This window comes from Bubalus kerabau, chromosome 5 (assembly GCF_029407905.1).
Source record: "Bubalus kerabau isolate K-KA32 ecotype Philippines breed swamp buffalo chromosome 5, PCC_UOA_SB_1v2, whole genome shotgun sequence".
NCBI classification, from domain to species: Eukaryota; Metazoa; Chordata; class Mammalia; order Artiodactyla; family Bovidae; genus Bubalus; species Bubalus kerabau.
In genome coordinates, this window is record NC_073628.1 from 112,307,146 (window position 1) to 112,327,752 (window position 20,607).

Consider the following 20,607-nt stretch of genomic DNA (forward strand, 5'->3'; position numbering starts at 1 on the left):
GAGACCAAGGACTATGACATTCTTAGAAAGTGAAATATTCAGAATTTTTAACTAAAGACTCTCACTGGACACTTCCACTTAGAATATAAAAGAAAACAAACAAACAAACAAAAAAACCTAAGCAACATGGTTAAGATTCAGAGACTGGATTTAAATATTTTTTTTTAAGTTAGGTGACAGACTAACAAAAATTTTAATAATTTTACCCCTAAAAAACAAAAATTAGTGCCAGTGGCTTACCCTATCCCTCTCCAATTCTCTATAAAATGGCTTACAGTAAGTGTAATAAGTAAATACAAGTGCATACAGGGCCTGGCAGACAGTGAGTGTCAAATATCTGTTGGATGAATGATGAATTCCCTTCTTTCATCTTGTATTTTAGTGCGCCTACATGGATGCTAGCAAGTTTGTTTCCTTTAATCTACTTATAAGTGAAATGGAAATGGTGGCCAAAAAGACAAGTTCTAAAAATCCTCACTTTGTTTCATTAGTTTCTACTTTTATCACATGGCATTCTCTACCAGGTACAAACACTTAGACCTAAACATAAGCTGCTTAAGTTATTTATTAAAAAAAAATTACAATTCTAGTCCAGCTTCAGTGAAAAATGAATCAATTCTCAATCCAGAATAATGTATGACAAAAGCAAAAATATAAAGCCATTTTCACTGCAAGAACTAGAAACTGTAATCAATAAATTTCTTATACTCCCAACTTCTAGCCCTATTGTATTTAATGACAACTTACGATCTGCAACCCTGAAGTGAATCAACTTACCCTCTAATGATAGTGTAAGCCAACTTCCCGTATCACTAATACACTAAGTCTATCAACAATTTCCTCCAGAAGAAAAGCACAAGATCCTACCAGTTCTCACTCAGCTAACAGCAATTCCTTTCTTCTAATCTTACCATCTGAATTGGACAAAACCCAGTGAAAACTCAAAACACTCTCAAGCAAGACAATCAACTCCGTCTTTCACTTAATATGAATAAGCCCCTTATGCCAAATGTCATAACTGAGTACTGCTGTATACTATCTACGACGACACATCCAACTTCAAGGGTTTCTCAAATCAGAAGTTCTAAAAAACTCTGATGTGTTAACACAAGTGCCAAGTGCAGCGCAATTACATCTGACCCACGGATGGTATTTAAAAATGTGGCCCCCCCTTTCAAGACATTCAACTGAGAGGTGCAGTTTTTTTGCGAACAGACTTTCTTGACTACAGGAGCCTCAACAGCAGATTTAAAAGTAAATGACCTAGCCTTTGAAGTAAGAGGCGATATTTACACGTACACACAACGGATATTTACATCAGAGCACACACGACGGATATTTACAGCAAATACTACTTCTCCTTAAAACAGCCATACCCATGTTTAGAGTACCATCTACCACACTTTCAATAAACAAACTGTGACCAACAACTCCCTCCCTCAGCATACCAGGAAGCTTAATTCTCTTTTACAAGTTTAATTCACCTCCACGAGCAATCCGGACTGACAGGGTACCTAATTCACCAGACGGCCAGAAAATTCAAGGCCCAACCTCCGTGCCCACCTTTTCCCTTTTATGCATAGCCACTTATTTGACCTTCCATCTCGCCCTCTTATTTATTATTGCCTAAGCTCCCTTCACGTCTTCCCCCCAACACTGTCCTCTCTAGTACCCTCACCCTGCGCCGGGATGCCAACATTTCCCCATCCCACCCCACCAACCCCTGCAAACGCTCGAATCCCTCTGCAGACACCGCTACAGCGCCCCACAAACCGCCCTCACCCCGAGCCCAACAGCCCCAACAGCAGAAACTCCTAATGCAAAGACTTGGCGGGGGGGGGGGGGGGGGGGGGCCGGTTACTGCTTGAGGCTGCTCGTCCAACCCACCAGACAAAGTCGTTGCTTTTGTCCTCGTAGGAGTTGATGAGCCCGTTGCACAAGGGGGCGAGCAGAGGTCGCTTCCTGCTGCCGCTGCTTAGGCTGGAACTGCTCCCTCCTACGCCGGCGCTGGGCCTGGCCGCGCAGCTGAGCCGGGACAGGCCCGCGGACACCGCCCCGCCGCCGCTCCCGCCGCCGCTGCCGGACACCGCGGCCGCCACCAGCACAGGCCGCGCCGGGCCCCCGAGACCGCCGGAGCCCGTGGCCTGGGCCGCCCCGCCGGACCCCAGCGCCGCCGCCGAAGCCGCTACGGAAGGGGGCGACGGGGAAGAGGATAAGGACGAGGAGGCGGAAGTCACCGAGGAGGCCGCCGAGGAGCCCGGGCTGGTGCCGGCGGAGCCCGATCCGGCCTGGCGGCTCCCAGACATCGTGACTCCCTCCCCTCCGGCTGGGAGCTCGGAGGAGAGGGACCGCGACCCGCCGCCGCCGCCTCCCTCCCCTCTGTCTTCAGTGCATCCTGAGGACGCGCGCCGCGTCGGGAGGTGGGGCTGAGGAACAATAAAGTTGATTTTTGTAAAGGCAAAATCACACAGCAGCGTCCGACGGGAGGGGGCGGAGGGAACTATTAAAGCAAAGCAGGAACCACCACCGCTCTCGGGACCGCCGCCGCCGCGATCGCCGCCGCAGCCAACCCGAGCGCGCCGTGGGTCGGCCGTGCGCGCGCGCGAGCGGCGGAAGGGGCGGGAGCGGCGGGGGATACAACTTCAGACGCTGCCCGGGCGGCGCTCAGACGCGCCGAGCGCGCCCTGGGAGACGGCGGCGGCCTAGCAACGACGCCGCCCTATTGGAGAGCTGGTTTTCTTTCGTAACGTGCCCGAGGGTAGGGCCGTCTGAGGGAACGAAAGGGCAGCGGAGAGAGAAATCGATGGTGGCGGTGGGCTTGGGGCAGGGGGACGGGGGAGAAAAAGTGCTGTGAAAGCAACTGCGCACGCGCGCCCGGGGCGCAGACCCTCCTGCTTTACCCAGGGCCCCGGCTCCTGGCGGAGGGGAGCGGCGCCGGCGCGGGGGCTGCCGCACCGCGCATGCGTGGGGGTGAGCCGCATTCCTGAACATGAACTGGGAGCGGCGGCTGGTGGCTTGGGAGGCAGGCAGTTTGACCCGGTGGCCAGGGTACGACAGGTACTTCAATTCGGATATTGAAGGCTGGGACACAAGGAAAGAACCTGGAAGCCCCGAGCCGCTGAGAGTTCTGGACTGACAGGACTCCGGGCGCTGCTGCTGTTAGCCATTCCACAGTACTGAAGTCAGTGAACAGTGCTTTGTACAGTGCAAGCGTGGTAGCAGGTGTTTCCAATTGTACGTGCTCGACCATGATCTCACTCCTTTGAAAAGTTATTTACCAAGTTCAGCATCATAATAATGAGAAAACAAGTTACATTTAATCGGAACATAGCTCAGTTAAAACCTCCGTCTGATATGTGTCTGATACGATTTTTAGCGCAAAACAAGGAAAATCTGGCAATTAATGCTACCAGAAGTTGCAGTTTCTGGTAGGCTTTTTGAAATACGGAAATTTGTTTACAGATTTTCATTTGCCATTTTGAGACCCGCCCCCCCGCCCCCCCCCCCCCCCCAGATTCTGGGTGATGTAAATTAGAAACAACTAACTCTGATTGTCAGTATACTTTCCAATACTCATGCTATGATTCTTAGAGGGAAGGATCTCAGTTAATTCTCTTAGGTGCAATTAGAGGGCCTTTCCCTAAGAATACCTGTCCATGCTGAGGGGACAGGGCCAGGCGAGGGCTTCGATGCAGGCCCAGCAGCAATACCTAGCCATTCACCTGGCCGTCAACCACCCATCCATCTTAAGTCTGCCTTAGCTGCTCACCCTCATATTCCTAGCTCAGGTTTCTGCTCAGAATAATGATACAGGGATGGGCATATCAGATTTCTAACAACCCTCTTCTTTTCCTGATTATTCTGTTATACAACCCTTTGTTTAAATTTATTTTCCAGACCCAATTAAAATATCAAGCCTTACTGACTTCTCAGCATAAAGAGTTGCACTCTCATTTGTGTCCCTAGAATATTTTGTTTGCACTTACAACATTGTATTTTATACTTTATAATTCTCCTCCATTAAACTATCAGCTTGAGCTTTATATTCCCAGCCAATTCATGTAACCCGATACCTGGCCTATGATCGGTGCTTATTAAGTATTTCTGGGCAAACAAAGCAATTGATCTCATTTTTATTTTAATTATTTGCTTAAAGTCTGTCTTTCCAACTAAAATTTAAGCTCCATGAAAGAAAGGACCATACAAGTTCTCAGTGGGCCTTCAAATAATTTTTTATGAAGGAATCCATAAATAAATGAATGTAAATAATTTGATGAATATTCCCCCCCTTTATTTAATTGCTTGACAATATTATGTTGGTTTCTGCCACACATCAGCGTGAATCAGCCATAGGTATAGGTATGTCCCCTCCCTCTCAAACCTCCCTCCCACCTCCCTCCCCATCCCACCTCTCTAGGTTGTCACAGAGCCCCAGTTTGAGTTCCCTGAGTCATACAGCAAATTCCCACTGGCTATTTATTTTACACATAGTAGTATATATGTTTCCATGCTACTTTCTCCATTCATCCCACCCTCTCCTTCCCACCCTACCCATCTTGTCCATAAGTCTGTTCTCTGTCTGCATCTCTACTGTTGTTCAGTCTCCCAGTTGTGTCTGACTCTTTTTGATCCAATGGACTGCAGCATGCTGTGCCTCCCTACCCCTCACCATCTGCCAGAGTTTGCCCAAGTTCATGTCCATTGCAATCCATGCTGCCCTGTAAAAAGGATCATCAGTACCACCTTTCTAGATTCCATATATATGCATTAATGTACAACATCTGTTTTTCTCTTTCTGACTTACTTCATTCTGTATAATAGACTCTAGGTTCATCCACCTCGTTAGCACTGACTCAAATGTGTTCCTTTTTATGGCTAAGTAATATTCCATTGTATATATGTACCACAGCTTTATCCATTCAGCCATCAAGGGACATCTAGGCTACTTCCATTTCCTAGCTAAAGTGAATAGTGCTGCAATGAACATTGAAGTACATGTGTGTTTTTGAATTATGGTTTTCTCAGGGTATATGCCCAGTAGTGGGATTGTTGGGTCATATGGTAATTTTATTCCTAGTTTTCTTAAGGAATCTCCATACTGTCTTCTATAGTGGCTGTATCAATTTACATTCCCACTAACAGTGCAAGAGGGTTCGCTTTTCTCCACACCCTCTCTAGGATTTATTGTTCGTAGATTTTTTGATGATGGCCATTCTCACTCGTGTAAAGTGATATCTCATTGTAGTTTTGAGTTGCAGTTCTCTAATAGTGATGTAGAGCATCTTTTCATGTGTTTATTAGCCAAGGAATCTGATGAATATTTATTGAACATTTATTACACATAGCCCTTGACTAGGCAAGGAAGAAATAAATATATGTTCATGGAATAATTGAAGAGTTAGAAAAATATGTAAAAATAAGTAATGTTACCAAGGTGTACGTTCAGTTCAGTTCAATCACTCAGTCATGTCCAGCTCTTTGTGACCCCATGGACTGCAGCACGCCAGGCCTGCCTGACCATCACCAACTCCCTAAGCTTACTCAAACTCATGTCCATTGAGTCAGTAATGCCATCCAACCATCTCATCCTCTGTCATCCCCTTCTCCTCCTGCCTTCAATCTTTCCCAGCATAAGAGTCTTTTCCAATGAGTCAGTTCTTCGCATCAGGTGGCCAAGGTATTGGAGCTTCAGCATCAGTCCTTCCAATGAACACTCAGGACTGATTTCCTTTAGGATGGTCTGGTTGATCTCCTTGCAGTCCAAGGGACTCTCAAGAGCCTTCTCCAACACCACAGTTCAAAAGCATCAATTCTTCAGTGCTCAGCTTTCTTTATAGTCCAACTCTCACATCCATACATGACTACTGATGTACGTGCTAAATGCTTAATCAGTAAAGCAGAGAATCAACATAGGAACTGGAGCAAGTGCTTAGGGCCAGCCATGCTGATTGTGGTGGGGGTGGGGGTCGGGGGCAGGGGTAGGGAGTTGTTAGGCCGGAAGAGAAAAGTATGTCTTGGTCAGTTAAAGTATAATTAAACTCATGAGCACAGAAAATAAATAAGTAAAAATGCTTACATCAAGTTCAGATATCTATTTGATAGAATTCAAAGAGTTCATCTGACAAAAATTCATTTGGGGGCCATATTGTAAAGAGCCTTGATTCTACTTTGAAAAATAGGCTACAAGCAGTTGGAAATAATGAAGAGATTAAATAGGGGTAAAATATATTTGAAGTGGTGTTTTGAAGATTACATTTTCAGCAGATTAATCTTTGAGGAGAGGTGGGAGATTAGGAGCAAAGAGACTAATTGGAAAAACATTAGAGCAGTCCAAGCATAAGTGATGAGAGGTTAGGGTGTGTGTGTGTGCGCGTGCTCAGTCATATCTGACTCTTTGTAGACCAGGCACCCTGTAGACCAGGCACCAGGCTCCTCTGTCTGTGGGATTCTCTAGCCAAGAATACTGGAGTGGGTTGCCGTTTCCTAGTTCAGGGGATCTTCCTGAATGAGGGATCAAACCCGCAACTCCTGCATTGGCAGGCAGATTCTTTATCACACAGCCACCAGGGTAGCCCTCTAGGTTATATACTGATAAGCAAAGTAAAAGGGTATTCTGAAACACACACACACACAAGAATCTACAGGATTTAGTTACTCTCTGTAAAAGAATCTTCATTGGACTTCCCTGGTGGCACAGTGGATCGGAATCTGCCTTGTAGCAAGGGCCAAGAGTTTGATCCCTGATCTGGGAAGATTCCCCATGCTGCAGAGCAGCTAAGCCCGTGTACCACAACTATGGAGCCAGAGCTCTAGAGCTCATGAGCCGCAACTAATGAACCTGAGCCCTACAACTACTGAAGCCGGCTCACCTAGAGCCCATGCTCCACAGCAAGAGAAGCCACCACGATGAGAAGCCCGGGTACTGCAATGAAGAGTAGCCCCCATCACCGCAACTAGAGACAGCGCGCTTGCAGCAACAAAGACTTGGCACAACCAAAGAGTAGAATCGTCAAGATCCTTGAGGCATAGACCCATGTCTGTCTTAAGGTCATCACTGTCTTTCCCTGTGCTTGGCACAAAGGCCAATTAGACGATTAAGTAAAAATTAGGAAACACAAGGATGAAGGACTCTAATGATGACTTCAGGTATACCAGCATGACAGAATTAGATAGTGAATGATTTGATTGTGGATATGTTAAGTGTTCATGAGGTGAAAATACATTCAAGTAAGCCTATCTAGCCAGTGACTGAAAATTCAGGCAAGACACAGGAGAAGATTCAGCACATAACGAAAATAAAACTGCTGATTTCCTGAGCTCTCTCTCCAGAGATTTGGAACGTATGGTTCTAGGCTAGGACCTATGAATATGCATTCTTATCCTCACCCAGCTGAACTTGATGCAGGTAACCTTTTAAGAAATACTGTGATTAATATTATAGGCAGTTCAGAAGAAATATGTAAAACAGTCTCTTCCTTTCAGGTATCTTATTCAGAGGACAGAAAGTGCTATGACCCTGGCTGAGAAATCTCCTGGGGAAAAAAAATCAGCTCTTAGTATTATCTCTTTGAAACCTATCTTCAGTATAATCTGAACTCACAAAAGGAAGCTGAGGCGATGTGATGCAATAGAATTTCCCTTTAATACCAGATAAACGTATAAAGACTATTCTGAAAGTACACAGTCCTTTCTAGTTTCTGGCGGCAAGATCTTCTGGGAAAGCAGAAGAGAAAAGAGGAAGAATGGCAAACACACAGACAGGAAGTCAGCCGATTCAGAAGTAGCTAATAGGAAAAGAGAACATTAATGAAAGATAAAAGTACACATGAAATAAAAATTAAGCCCTAGTAATTAAAAATAATTTTATCATGTTTGAAAATATTAGTCCTGACAAAAGTGGATGACAAAAGTGACAAAATGAAACCCAAAGTCTTCTACAAAAACACTTCTGAAGTAAAATCTCATGTACGTGCACAAGCTAAGTCAGGCGTGTCTGACTCCTTGCAACCCCATGAACTACAGCCCTCCAAGGCTCCTCTGTCCGTGGGATTCTTCAGGCAAGGAAACTGGAATGGGTGGCCATGCTCTCCTCTAGGGGCTCTTCCTCCAGGGGATCTTCCCGACCCAGAGGTCTAACCTGTGTCTTTTGTGGTCCTGCATTGCAGGCAGATTCCTTACTGCTGACTCACCAGGGAAGCCCAAAATCTCATATAGTTAAAATGGAATGGAATTGTCAACAGGGCTGAACTTCCCAAATATATTTCTAAGGTGTCTTAGCTAAATATGACATTTTAGGGAAATAAGGCCAGTGGTTTCCATCTTCCACTAACCCTGCCCTTTGGTAACCAATCTCCCCAAAAGATCCTCCCTGAAAAATTTTTCTGCCTGACTCACCTGGTGGGTTTGCTTCCCTTTAGCCCTGTCTGCTGTCTCAATCAAACCTGTGAGTGAATGGCCGTTTTCTGTTAATTTTTTTTTTTTATTGTGGTTGCCCTGTTATATAACAACATAAGGAATGTGAAATAAACACACTACTGAAAAGTTAAATTGAGAAGGAAAAGGAGTCAAATATTTTTGGTCCAAGTGAATGGACAGGAAAAAGTAGAAAAATTTTTGAAACTCAATAGCATCATAATACATCTAGCAGAAAATAGTCCATAATCTACTGGTAAAATTAAAAGCTCCAATTTATACGTTAAAACCAGAGGTAGTTACCTGTGGAGCACTGTAATTTCTTATAATTTGAGGGCAACTCTTTTCTGAAAACGTCTACCACGCTGTTTTCATTGCTAGAATTGCATCATTAGCTTTTATTCCCTTCTAGTCTTTCTATATGAAATTACAAGAATTTTTTAGAGAAGGTAAACTAATAGTATTAATACCTTAGTAAGTCACTCATCCTATTAAGAGGAGTTAATTTCCTTTTCAACCTCCTGCTAGCAATTTAAGTCAAAGTCCTTGTAAAATATCACCCAAGCCAACAGAAGCATTATTAACAATGAAGAATTATAGGTGTGGCTGTATGAATGTGAATGCAAGTTACTGAATAGGGTTAGTCAGCTTAATAAAAAGAAACCCAAGTGCTTCTCTGGTGGTTCAGTGGTTAAGAAGTTGCTTTGCTATACAAGGAACACCGACTTGACCCCTGGTTCTGGAAGATCCCACATGCCTTGGAGCAACTAAGCCCATACGTCACAATTACTGAGCCCATACTCTAGGGCCCACAAGCCGCACCTACTGAAACCAGCATGCTCTAGAGCTTGTGCTCTGCACCAAGAGAAGCCACCACAGTGAGAAACCCACACACCACAACTAGAGAGTAGCCCTGACTCGCTGCAACTAGAGAAAGCTCAGGCTCAGCAATGAAAACCCAGCACAGCCAAAAATAAATAAATAAAATTTAAAAGATCCAATGCAGACAAATAAACAAATATTAAAAAAAAGAAAAGAAACCAAACATTAGGAAAAGCTGACATTGAGTAGAGAAACATATACTTGTTTTATATGTGGTGACAGGTTTTATGTATATATGGGTAGATTTAGATCTACTTAAAGACCATAAACCAAAATAAGATGAGGTATAAAGCATTCTACAAAAACAGAACAATTGAGGTCGTCAAGAGGTGGAGACCAGGTAATATTAAAGATCCGGCAAAAAACACTTGACCCTGAAATGGAAGCAGGTAGCACTGCAAGTCATTTGCCCCTTGGAACTTGACCAGCCATGCATGTGGCATTGCATACCTAAGTGATCTGGGAAAGTGTGTACAGCTAGGATCAAGAAACGTTTAAAACAGTACATTGTCCATTGTAATTTGCATCAAGTCTCTTCCTAGATCATGAGTGATATTTCTTTCTGCCTGGTACCCTGAGTGTACTAGGATGTAATTACTGGCAAATCATGCTACCATATTGTCTCCAATACCTATTCCTGTATTCCAATACCTGTAAGAATTTAAAATTCTTACAGAATTCTGGGACTGCTAAAGTAGCACTAAATTATGAATTTGTGTAACAACCTAGAATGAAGGAGGAAGAGCATTTGGATATAATCATTATAATTAGACTTACATCAGGTTGGAAGAGAAGTTAGTTTGGGAGCCTATTTTTAACATTTGAAGAGGATATCAAGTAAAACAAATATTCCATCTGCCAATATGTTTCCTCTTTTTCCTGAGTTTGTATGGTAATTTTTATATTCTAAATGTGAATACTCTGCTCAGATAGAGCGGGTTTTTCCTTTCTCACCCCACACTGAGTCCTCCCACACAGAGCCCTGGGCATCTCCCATTAAAACCAATTCATCAACTGCATTTGCACTTACCAATTTATTGTAAAATAGTAGAAACTGATACTATCTCACCTTCTGTTTAGAAAAATTAGGTCAAAGCAATAAAGCTGCTGGCCAAAATCTCAAGACTCCACCCTATGTTTAACAGCTAAGGTTTGCTGAATCTGGATTATCTCTGTCTGACAATAGTTTACCCAATACAAGAGCATATAATGGTTTTGAGTTAGTTAAATCCAAGTTGTAAAGTAAAATTAACTATCATGTGCTATTCTTCATTCTTCCTTTGCTGTGTACTAATACTCAACTCTCAAACTCTTGGTTGGTACCAAGATGAACCAGTGTTAATAATTTGTTGTTCATTTGCTCAGTTGTGTCCTCTTCTTTGTGACACAGCAAGCCAGGCTCCCCCTTCTCCTCCTGCCCTCAATCTTTCCCAGCATCAGGGTCTTTTCCAATGAGTCCGTTCTTTGCATCAGGTGATCGAAGTATTGAAGCTTCAGCTTCAGTAGCAGTCCTTCCAGTGAATATTCAGTTTTGATTTCCTTTAGGATTTACTAGTTTGATCTCCTCACTGTCCAGGGGACTCTCAAGAGTCTTCACCAACACCACAGTTCAAAAGCATCAAGTCTTCAGTGCTCAGCCTTCTTTATGGTCCACCTCACATCTGTACATGACTACTGGGAAAACCATAGCTTTGACTAGACAGACCATAGTCAGAAAAGCGATGTCTCTGTCTTTTAATACACTGTCTAGGTTTGTGGTAGTTTTTCTTCCAAGGAGCAATCAAGCAATCATCTTTTAATACGGAGTAACATGAAGCAAGTCCTTCCACATGAAACAACTGAAAAAATGGGCATACTAAATGAAACAACACTTTTAGATGCTGGATGTCAGGTGGCACAGAACAGTGACCCCTGAGAAAGGGGGAAGAAATGAGGCAAGCCCTACAGCTGCCCCAGCTTAATGCCTGAAGAACATCTGCAAGCCACACTACAGGGAGGAGGACCTAGGCCTCAGATAAGGAAACATGTGAGAGGCTGAGAAGTGGCTGAGAATCCAGTGGCTAGAGTTTTCAGGGTAGAGTTGCAGAGAGGAAAGAGGTCTACAAAGAGAGAACTCCATAGATCTCAAGAGCTTTTTCCTCAAGTCCTCAGCTCCACACTGAACAGGGCATGATGAGTGTGACGAAACTGCCTGAGGATCATCTGTCTACAATGCAAGAGCCTGGGTTTGATTCCTGGGTCAGGAAGATCCCCTGGAGAAGGAAACGGCAACCCACTCCAGTATTCTTGGCTGGAAAATTCCATGGACAGAGGAGACTGGCAGGTTACAGTCCGTGAGGTCGCAAGAGTCGGACACAACTTAGCGACGAAACCACCACCACATAGTTAGGGAAAGAACCACCCAAAGTTGCAGGTGTGGGGAGGTGAGGGTAACCACTCCCAAAGCTCATGCAAAACTAGAAGAGTTATTGATATGTGAAAATGTGTTTGTTGCAGCAGCTAGTGCATATTACCCTAATAATTCTCAAGAATTGCAACATCCTTTTCAAATTCTTAGCAAGCACTGAAAAAAAAAAGATATATAAATATTAGAAACAGTACTAATATTATTCAATAAATCATGCTGGGGAAATTGTCCATTTAGAAAGATTATAAATCAAATCCTTACTTGACACCATGCAAAAAATTTTCCACATGTTTGTTTACATATAATTATCAAAAATATCAATTATATTTCTTATATATCACATTGAGTGTACTATAGCCTTTTTCATAACCTTATGGTATCAGTATACATTTAGGTCATAATGAATGGGATTCAGACTTTTTAGAATAAAACTGCCTGCATTTGCATCATTCTTACCTTCCTCTCAGGGAATCTTAGTTCCCTGACCAGGGATTGAACCTGGGCCCTGGCAGTGAAAAGTGCCAAGTCCTAAACACTGGACCACCAGGGAATTTCCTCTTACCCTATTTTAGTATTTAAATCTGAGATCACATCCTTTTTTCTTATCTCTTTGTTTGCCACTCTACAGACCTTATCAGTGTGAGTTATTTTATTTTTCCTTAATTCTGGGAAATTAATCATTGCATATTTCATCATATTATTTCACCATGTATTTCCTCCTTTTCTCTCCTGAGATTTCACTTAGTTGAAATTTCAATTAAATACTTTAATTTCTAAAAAAATAAATAAATAAATACTTTAATTTCTATCCTTTCTACATCTACATCTTATATATATATATACTTTTATATTTATATTCTCTTACTTCATTTTGTACCTTGAAGTAGAGTTTCTCTAACTCATCTCACTAATATGTCTTATGGCTTCATCCATCTGCTACTATCCTGTCAATTATTATACTTTTCCTACCAAATATTTTCTTGGTTCTCTTTTTTTTTTTTATAACTTTTGGTCCCTGAGATGGATATAATTAGAAGATAACATCCAATCATAAATTAATTACTCATTTGTAGGAGGTCAGTGGATCAGTCTCTTGATATTGATATTCTTCGGTAGTTACATACGTTCATTCAATAGACATTCACTGGACACTTGCCATGTATCAACAACTGTTCTGAAGAAACAGTACATACACAAGCTTCCTTCCTCATTTGTTTTATGTGCTAATAGGAAAAGAATGTTCAAGTCAGTAGGTAAGTTCTTAAGGCTTCCCAGATCATTTAAGAATCTGCCTGTCAAGCAGGAGATGCTGGTTTGATCCCTGGCTCAGGAAGATTCCCTGGAGAAGGAAATGGCAACCCACTCCAGTATTCTTGCCTGGGAAATCCCATGGACAGAGGAGCCTGGAGGGCTGCAGTCCCTGGGATTGCAAAAGAGTCAGACGCTCCGACGTGAATTAGCGACTAAACAACAACGGCAAGTTCTATGAAACAAAGTTGACTAATAGAGGTTGCTATTTTGATTGAGTTGGTCAAACCATCTCTGAAACTATTGTTAGAGCAGAGACCTGAATGAAAGGAGAAGTGGGCCAGAGCAGAGGTCAGTGGATCAGTCTCTTGATATTGATATTCTTCGGTAGTTACATACGTTCATTCAATAGACATTCACTGGACACTTGCCATGTATCAACAACATGATCCTAGAGGATCATTCTAGGCAGAGTATCAGAGCATGTGCAAAGGCTCTGATCAGGGAAAATGGTTAGTATTTGAAGCTCAAAAGTCAGTATGCTGGAGCAGCATGTTAGGGTGGAAAAAGAGAGTGTGTGTGAGAGAAAGAGAGGGAAGAAAGGAGGTCAGAAAGGAAATATTATAGGCTACATTGTATTCCTCCCCAGTCCAATTCATATGTTGAAGCCCTAATCTGTCAAAATATGACATTCGGAGACAGGGTCTTCAAAGAGGTAATTAAGTTAAAATGAGGCCTTGAGGGTGTACCCCAATCCAATTTGACTAGTGTTCTTATGATGTGGTGAGAATTATGAAGAATCTGGCTGAAGGTCCTAGATCCTCTGTAATCTATATTGATTACGTTTTAAATACCACCATTGATTTGCCCTGGTGGCTCAGTCAGTAAAGAATCCGCCTTCAATGTAAGAGACTGGGTTTGATCCCTGGGTTGGGAAGATCCCCTGGAAGAGGGCATGCCAACCCACTCCAGTAGAATTGCCTGGAGAATCCCCATGGACAGAGGAGCCTGGTGGGCTACAGTGCATGAGATCGCAGAGTCCGACGTGACTGAGAGACTTAAGCACACAGATCCCTTTGCCCTACCTCTGGTGACCTGTGGGGATCTGTGCCCTTTCTCCTCTTCAGTCCATATGAGACTCCATGGAGGAGAAGCAAACCTCAAAACTTCAGCAAATTTAACATGTAACCCAGACTTAAATCAGTGAATCATATTCTCAGTGCCTCCCCCACCCTTCCCACCAGAGTTATTGGTTCAGAAATGGACAGATTACTCAAAAAAAGGAGCTTTTCCTGGGACATTTAGGAAGGAGAGCTTGTTTGTTTGTTTTCCCCACTTTGGATCTGAAAGCAAAGAAGTCATAGCTATTACCACCATGTTGGTACCATCTTGCTGCCATGTGGAATCCAAGAATGAGACCAACTTAGAGGAAAGTAGAATTAATGCATAGAAATGAAATTCTAACCACATCATTTTAGCCCTAAATCTTGCTATTTTTGATATCAGCACTAACCCAAAATATTTAGTTACACAGTCAATAAATTGCTTACTGCTCTTATTCAACTTAACATTGTAATCATCAGTATCTTTTGACTAGACTGTCACATTGATTGCAATGACTGTATCTTCTCTGGTCTATTCCCAGCATCTGGCAAAATGCTTGGTATACAGAGTATGAGGTTCATATATTTTTATTAAATAGATATTGAATTAAGATGCTCCCATATTTTAAAGATCCCTTGAAGATTAATCCAACTTCCTTTGTGATTTTGAGTTTTTACAAAATCATGAAGATATTTTCTAGTCTAGGGTGAGTGCATGACTCACAGAGAACTCACTAATATCCTCTTAGTACTGTCACTCCATATTTTTGGTGGATGATGTATTTGATATACTTCCAAACACCCCCATAGCAACTGAAGTTTCAAAAATATGCTCAGAGGTAATATTTTCATCCTTGTCAGTTCATACACCGTATATCATCTCAGACCAGAAGCCCCAGTTGCAATCTGTTTGGGAAGTCCTTATTTGCCTTCTGCCTACTTGGGAAGAAAATCAATCTCCAGAATGATGTTATTCATTTGTTTGTTCATTCTTCCATTCATGTGTTCAGCCAACCTATCATCAATCTACTACTGCATAACAAATGCCTACAAACTTAGAGGCTTAAAGCAATACCACTGATAGTCACTTGAGTCCATGACTCTTCAGGTTGGCAATTTCTACTGAGCTCCACTGGGAAGCTCTCTGAATCTCACTAAGACTCTCTGTGGCTGCTGGATTGGCTGGAGGCTAGATGGTCTATGATGCCCTTAGCTGGGACAGCAACAATCTGCTCTACCCCATGAGGTATGTCATTATTTTATACCAAGCATTAACTCCAAGTTAGCCCTAAAACATAAAGCCATATGTTTGGGATGTCATAGGGTAGGCAATACCGAGAGAAATCACTGACCAGACTAGAATAAAAATCAGATCTGGATTTAGTGAAGTTGAGACTGTATTCAAAAGGATTATTACAAGAGAGGGAAATGATCTATTGCAAGTTAGGGAGGAAGGTTATTGCTACAGGAAGAATGCTTTGACCACAAGGTCTGTAGCAGCAACTCCAGAGTTAGGCAAAAAGAGTAAACAAAGCTAGAAAGAACTAGGTGTGGGGGAGGGGGTGTGTGTGAATGGGTGGCACATTCAAATAGTACACCAGAGAATATTTTATTTTACACTGTGGCCTGTTTACTCTCAGAAGGGGGTCTATGCTGGCTTATACTGAGGGTGAGCCAAAGTTTGGGGTGGGGGCTGGAGTAAGACGACAGATTAACAGAAGGAAAAATAATGATCTTAATAATGTACTTATGGGACTCCCTCAGAAATATGAGACTCAAAAGTCAGCCAGAGGATGGAGGTTTATATACCATCATAAGCTCAGGAAAGGTTTTGGGAGGGATCTGGGGCTTCAACTATGGGGTTTGATCAGTTCCAGAGATTTTTATCCTGTGACCCTGGTACACAGCTCCACACCTGTGACCTTGGTGTAGGGCTCCACAATAATCAGTTCAAAATAATCCTTATGCCAAAGAGGTATATTTTGGGATGGCATATTCTGCTACCCTTCAAAATATTAACTTGCTTTATTGTAATAAATCTCAGAAAGTCCTATTATTGTCAAACACAAGTTCGTAAGTCCAACACACAGTGAGGCCAAACAAATGGAAACACTAGAGTTGGATTATTGTAAAAGCCAAATAAGGAGAATGAATGGCATGTGTGCAAAGACCTGAACTCCCAAATAGATTTCACAGAAGAGTTTTTAAAGGCAAAATTTGGGGTGAGGGCTACTGAATGTCTGGCTTTCTTCTGATTGGTTGATGATGAAGTAACAGGGTGGTGTTCCAGAAATGTTGTCCTTGGCCTGAAGTTAACAACCTTCGTTTGGGTGGAGGCCTCAGTTCTTATAGAACTCAAAGATCCATTGTTGTGTATATTCCTTGAGGAGGAACTAGCATTCTTTTTCATTGCTGCACTATTATTTCTTGACTGCTTTTCCTTTGTTTCTGCATTCTCTCACTTACCTAATGAGTAACTGTTTGAATCTGCCCTTCAGAACTCAGGGAAGATCTAGGAGGCTGAAGCCTATAAGCAAGAAACCTGGGGACATGAAAAGCTTTTGTATCCAGGAGGGCCCCACAGGGTCCTGCTCAGTTTCACCCTCTTTTAACAATGGGTAAGTATAATAGAGTCTGGGGAGAAAGTGATCCGTCATTCTGGTATGAAGTCTTTCATGTCAGGGAAGATTATTTCATACTTTCTGATGGAAATGTTGGGGCAGTGTGTAATTTCCTCAATTCTGTCTGGCCGCAGTAAAAATTTTAAGTGATGGATGGACCAGTGTTACAGCTCCGTGTGACAGCTCAGTTTTCTTAGAAAGCAAAGGAAAATACATCCTTGAGGCAGGAGGGTGCGTTGACCCAAAAGATGCAAAGAGAAGAGAAGCCCCAATCCTCTAGGCTTCCTCCTTTTATATATTTGTCTCCTCCCCCCGAGCCTGCCCTATGTAAATTGGGCTAGCCAGGAGGGCTGTTTGTTTTACCTGAGGTCCTCATCTGGCTCCTTGGGCCTTCCTTTGTTCTATTTTCATGGGCTTTCCCCTTCTTTGTCTTTTAGCCACCACCATTCTGGACTCCTTTTCCCTATTCTAACTCCCTAACAGAAAGAAGCAGGAAAGACAACTTCCCACAATTTACACTAACTTAACGGAAGAATTTTTGGTTGTTAGGAGGGAAAAAATTTATAAATGTGGACATCCTGATGGCAGTAGGCAGAAAGAGAATGATCTGAGACATTCTATTAATATCAAAGGAACATGTGTAGGTGTCTATGGTATGCTTGCCAATGACGTATTAATGACTTAAATGACTGCTGACTTAGGAAGTAGGGGCTATTGTGTGAGTTAAGAACAATCCAGGACCTTGGTCACAGTATGCTGAGAAGACTGGGGACCAATTGTCCTTGCCACAGCTTGGGAGCAATGGTTCCATGCCAAGCGAGGCAAGCTGAGAGAACCAGGCTGCTGCCTTCTCCACCCCCCCACCCCCACTTCACTGAGTATTCAGCTTTTACAGCTGAGGTGTCACTCAGAGAAAAACTTGCCATTGTTCCTGAGGCTGAAGACAGATGGGCCCCCTGAGCACATCTGAGAATGAGTTGGAGCTCATTCTCTGTGGACCTGTAGACAAGACAAAAATAGCAGGACAATGGAGGGAGGAGGCTGAGTCCTGCAAAGACAGAAGATAAGAGACTACCTATTTCTCATTCTCGAAGTCGGGAGACCTTCTCACTACACGTGCACAGTGTGGAAAGGATCCTTAGAGGTCAAAAGGCAAGTGATGCTAACTATCCACAGGCCTCTTAGGTAAAACCTGTGTTCGCTAAGATACATGTGCACATATGGGAGGATCCTGAGATATACCAAATGTGGATTCGCAGCCAGGTAAATAAAAATGATTGGCCAAAGGAAACCTGGAAGAAATGTTCCATAAAAGTCATTCAAACTACTGCAATTCTGAAACACTCTCTTTCTCTGAGTCTGCCCTTGTGTTTTATACTTTTTCCTCCTAATAAATACTTGTTTTACTACTTTCTGTCTTTGTGAAAATTCTTCTTCTGCAAAGTCAAGGAGCCAGGGCTTGTCATCAACCACTGGTCTAGTGGTTAGGAGTTGCTACTCTCACCCCTGAGACCCAACCTCAATCTCTGGCTGAGAACCAAAGCCATGCTTCAAGCCACCACAGGCAGAGGCCACCCAAGATCATTCCCAACCCCAGCTCCAGAGCTTGGGCTCTCTCTTCTTGGAGAGAGAAGTGGGCTATACAAAAGATAATTTCTAATCTTTTCCCAAAGGACTGACCTCATGGGTAAGAGTTTGGAGAAGTTCAAGCCAAAGGGCCTGAACAGTAGACACTGTGGTAAGAGGCAAGGAGAAAGAGTTTTGTGGATTTAATAAAGATATGGACTAGACTGCAGGCTATCTGGATAGTTTGTGAGAGAGGACTGAGGAATAGGATAGCTGGGAGGATTCTTTATGGAGTCAGAAAAATACACAGAACACTAAGTTCAGAAACTATTCTTTAAGGGAGGTGTAGTTTGACTAGATTAGTTTATAGAGCAATTAGGCAACAGGACACTGATAAAAAAAATGAAGCAACTGACTAGCAGTTAGTGAAGTTGAACATCTGAGTGTGGTTAGGGAAAGAGGAGGAGAGCACTGTCATCTCAGGGTGACTGTGGACATACCCCAAACTGTCACTTCTTGCGGAGCAATATGATGTGAATGTGTCTGTGTATGTGTGTATGTGTGTGTGCACGCATGCATGTCTGTTCACATGTGAGCTGGCGAGGAGACTGCTGCTGCTGCTGCTAAGTCCCTTCAGTCGTGTCCGACTCTGTGTGATCCCACAGACGGCAGCCCACCAGGCTCCCCCGTCCCTGGGATTCTCCAGGCAAGAACACTGGAGTGGGTTGCCATTTCCTTCTCCAATGCATGAAAGTGAAAAGTGAAAGTGAAGTCGCTCAGTCGTGTCTGACTCCTAGTGACCCCACGGACTGCAGTGCACCAGGCTCCTCCGTCCATGGGATTTTCCAGGCAAGAGTACTGGAGTGGGGTGCCATTGCCTTCTCTGGGCAAGGAGACTAGACTTCACTAAAATAATCCAACCAATCATGAACAAGTTGAGGGGGAGGCACTTACGAGACTACTGTTGCTGCTAGCAATCTGGACCGGCACAGTGACCGAACTTAACGTCTCTTCCAAATGTGGAAAAGTTCAGGTAAAAATAAATGACAGATGAGAGGAGAAATAATAGAGTATAAAGGAGTGTATGGGTAGGTTATGCGATGAAAGAAATCCAACCTTAGGAGAGGTTTAGAGCAAGGGAATAATATTATCTCTTAGTATAGTTATACCAGGTGCCCAGAAGGGGCAAAAAACTATGTTTGCCAAGACCACTCCTGCTTTTGTTACCTGAAGTGCTACCAGTTTGTTTGGGCAAACTTCAGCATTTCCTACGATGTTTATGCCTTCCTTCTGAAGACTCTGCTCTCAATTTCCTTATCTGTTCAGTTCAGTTCAGTTGCTCAGTCGTGTCCGACTCTTTGCAACCCCATGAATCGCAGCACGCCAGGCTTCCCTGTCTATCACTAACTCCCGGAGTTCACTCAGACTCACGTCCATCGAGTCAGTGATGCCATCCAGCCATCTCATCCTCTGTCGTCCCCTTCTCCTCCTGCCCCCAATCCCTCCCAGCATCAGAGTCTTTTCCAATGAGTCAGCTCTTTGCATGAGGTGGCCAAAGTACTGGAGTTTCAGCTTTAACATCATTCCTTCCAAAGAAATCCCAGGGCTGATCTCCTTCAGAATGGACTGGTTGGATCTCCTTGTAGTCCAAGGGACTCTCAAGAGTCTTCTCCAACACCACAGTTCAAAAGCATCAATTCTTCAGCACTCAGCTTTCTTCACAGTCCAACTCTCACATCCATACATGACCACTGGAAAAACCATAGCCTTGACTAGATGGACCTTTGTTGGCAAAGTAGTCTCTGCTTTTGAATATGCTATCTAGGTTGGATATAACTTTCCTTCCAAGGAGTTCCTTATTTGTAACATGAGGTTAATAATAATGTGTACCTTCAGAAGTTGTATGAAGAGTTAATATATGTGAAACTCTCAGAAGAACACAAAATTGCCTCACTCTCCACCCCCAGCCATAACGATTGGTCTAATGATGGTCAGTGGACCCAAGCATGGCCAATTACAGTCCTTCCCTGGACATTTTGGAATTTGAATTGAGAGGGACCAGCCTTTCTTTGACCCACTCCAGTACTCTTGCCTGGAAAATCCCATGGACGGAGGAACCTGGTAGGCTGTGGTCCATGGGGTTGCACAGAGTCAGACACGACTGAAGCAACTTAGCAGCAGCAGCAGCAGCAGCAGCAGCAGCCTTTCTTTGAGAACTTGGACTGTGAGACGTAACGTGCCAGTTGTTTCGGCAGCCATATTTCCCTTCATTTGGAGCAGAGAAGAACGGGGAATTGATATGCAGGGAGAAAAGCAGGCATTTATATTTATAATCCATTTTTTTTGCTTAAACTAGTTTGAGTTGTTC

The 20,607-nt window shown here is 43.2% G+C and overlaps 1 protein-coding gene and 1 long non-coding RNA gene across 7 annotated transcripts in view; one reads left to right on the forward strand and one right to left on the reverse strand.

Moving 5' to 3' along the window:
- The window catches only part of COP1 (COP1 E3 ubiquitin ligase), a 236,665-nt gene extending 234,128 nt beyond the window's left edge, over positions 1-2,537 (reverse strand). For all 6 annotated transcript variants that reach the window (XM_055582740.1, XM_055582738.1, XM_055582739.1 and 3 more), the window contains exon 1: positions 1,888-2,537. In XM_055582740.1, coding sequence (XP_055438715.1) covers positions 1,888-2,306 — 419 coding nt within the window. In that variant the 5' untranslated portion in view covers positions 2,307-2,537. The remainder of the gene's footprint in view (positions 1-1,887) is intronic.
- A 116-nt stretch (positions 2,538-2,653) lies between these two features.
- Positions 2,654-20,607, forward strand: part of LOC129653249 (uncharacterized) — a 58,134-nt gene continuing 40,180 nt past the window's right edge. Inside the window, exon 1 of the long non-coding RNA XR_008715003.1 lies at positions 2,654-2,758. This is a non-coding gene — a long non-coding RNA (uncharacterized LOC129653249). The remainder of the gene's footprint in view (positions 2,759-20,607) is intronic.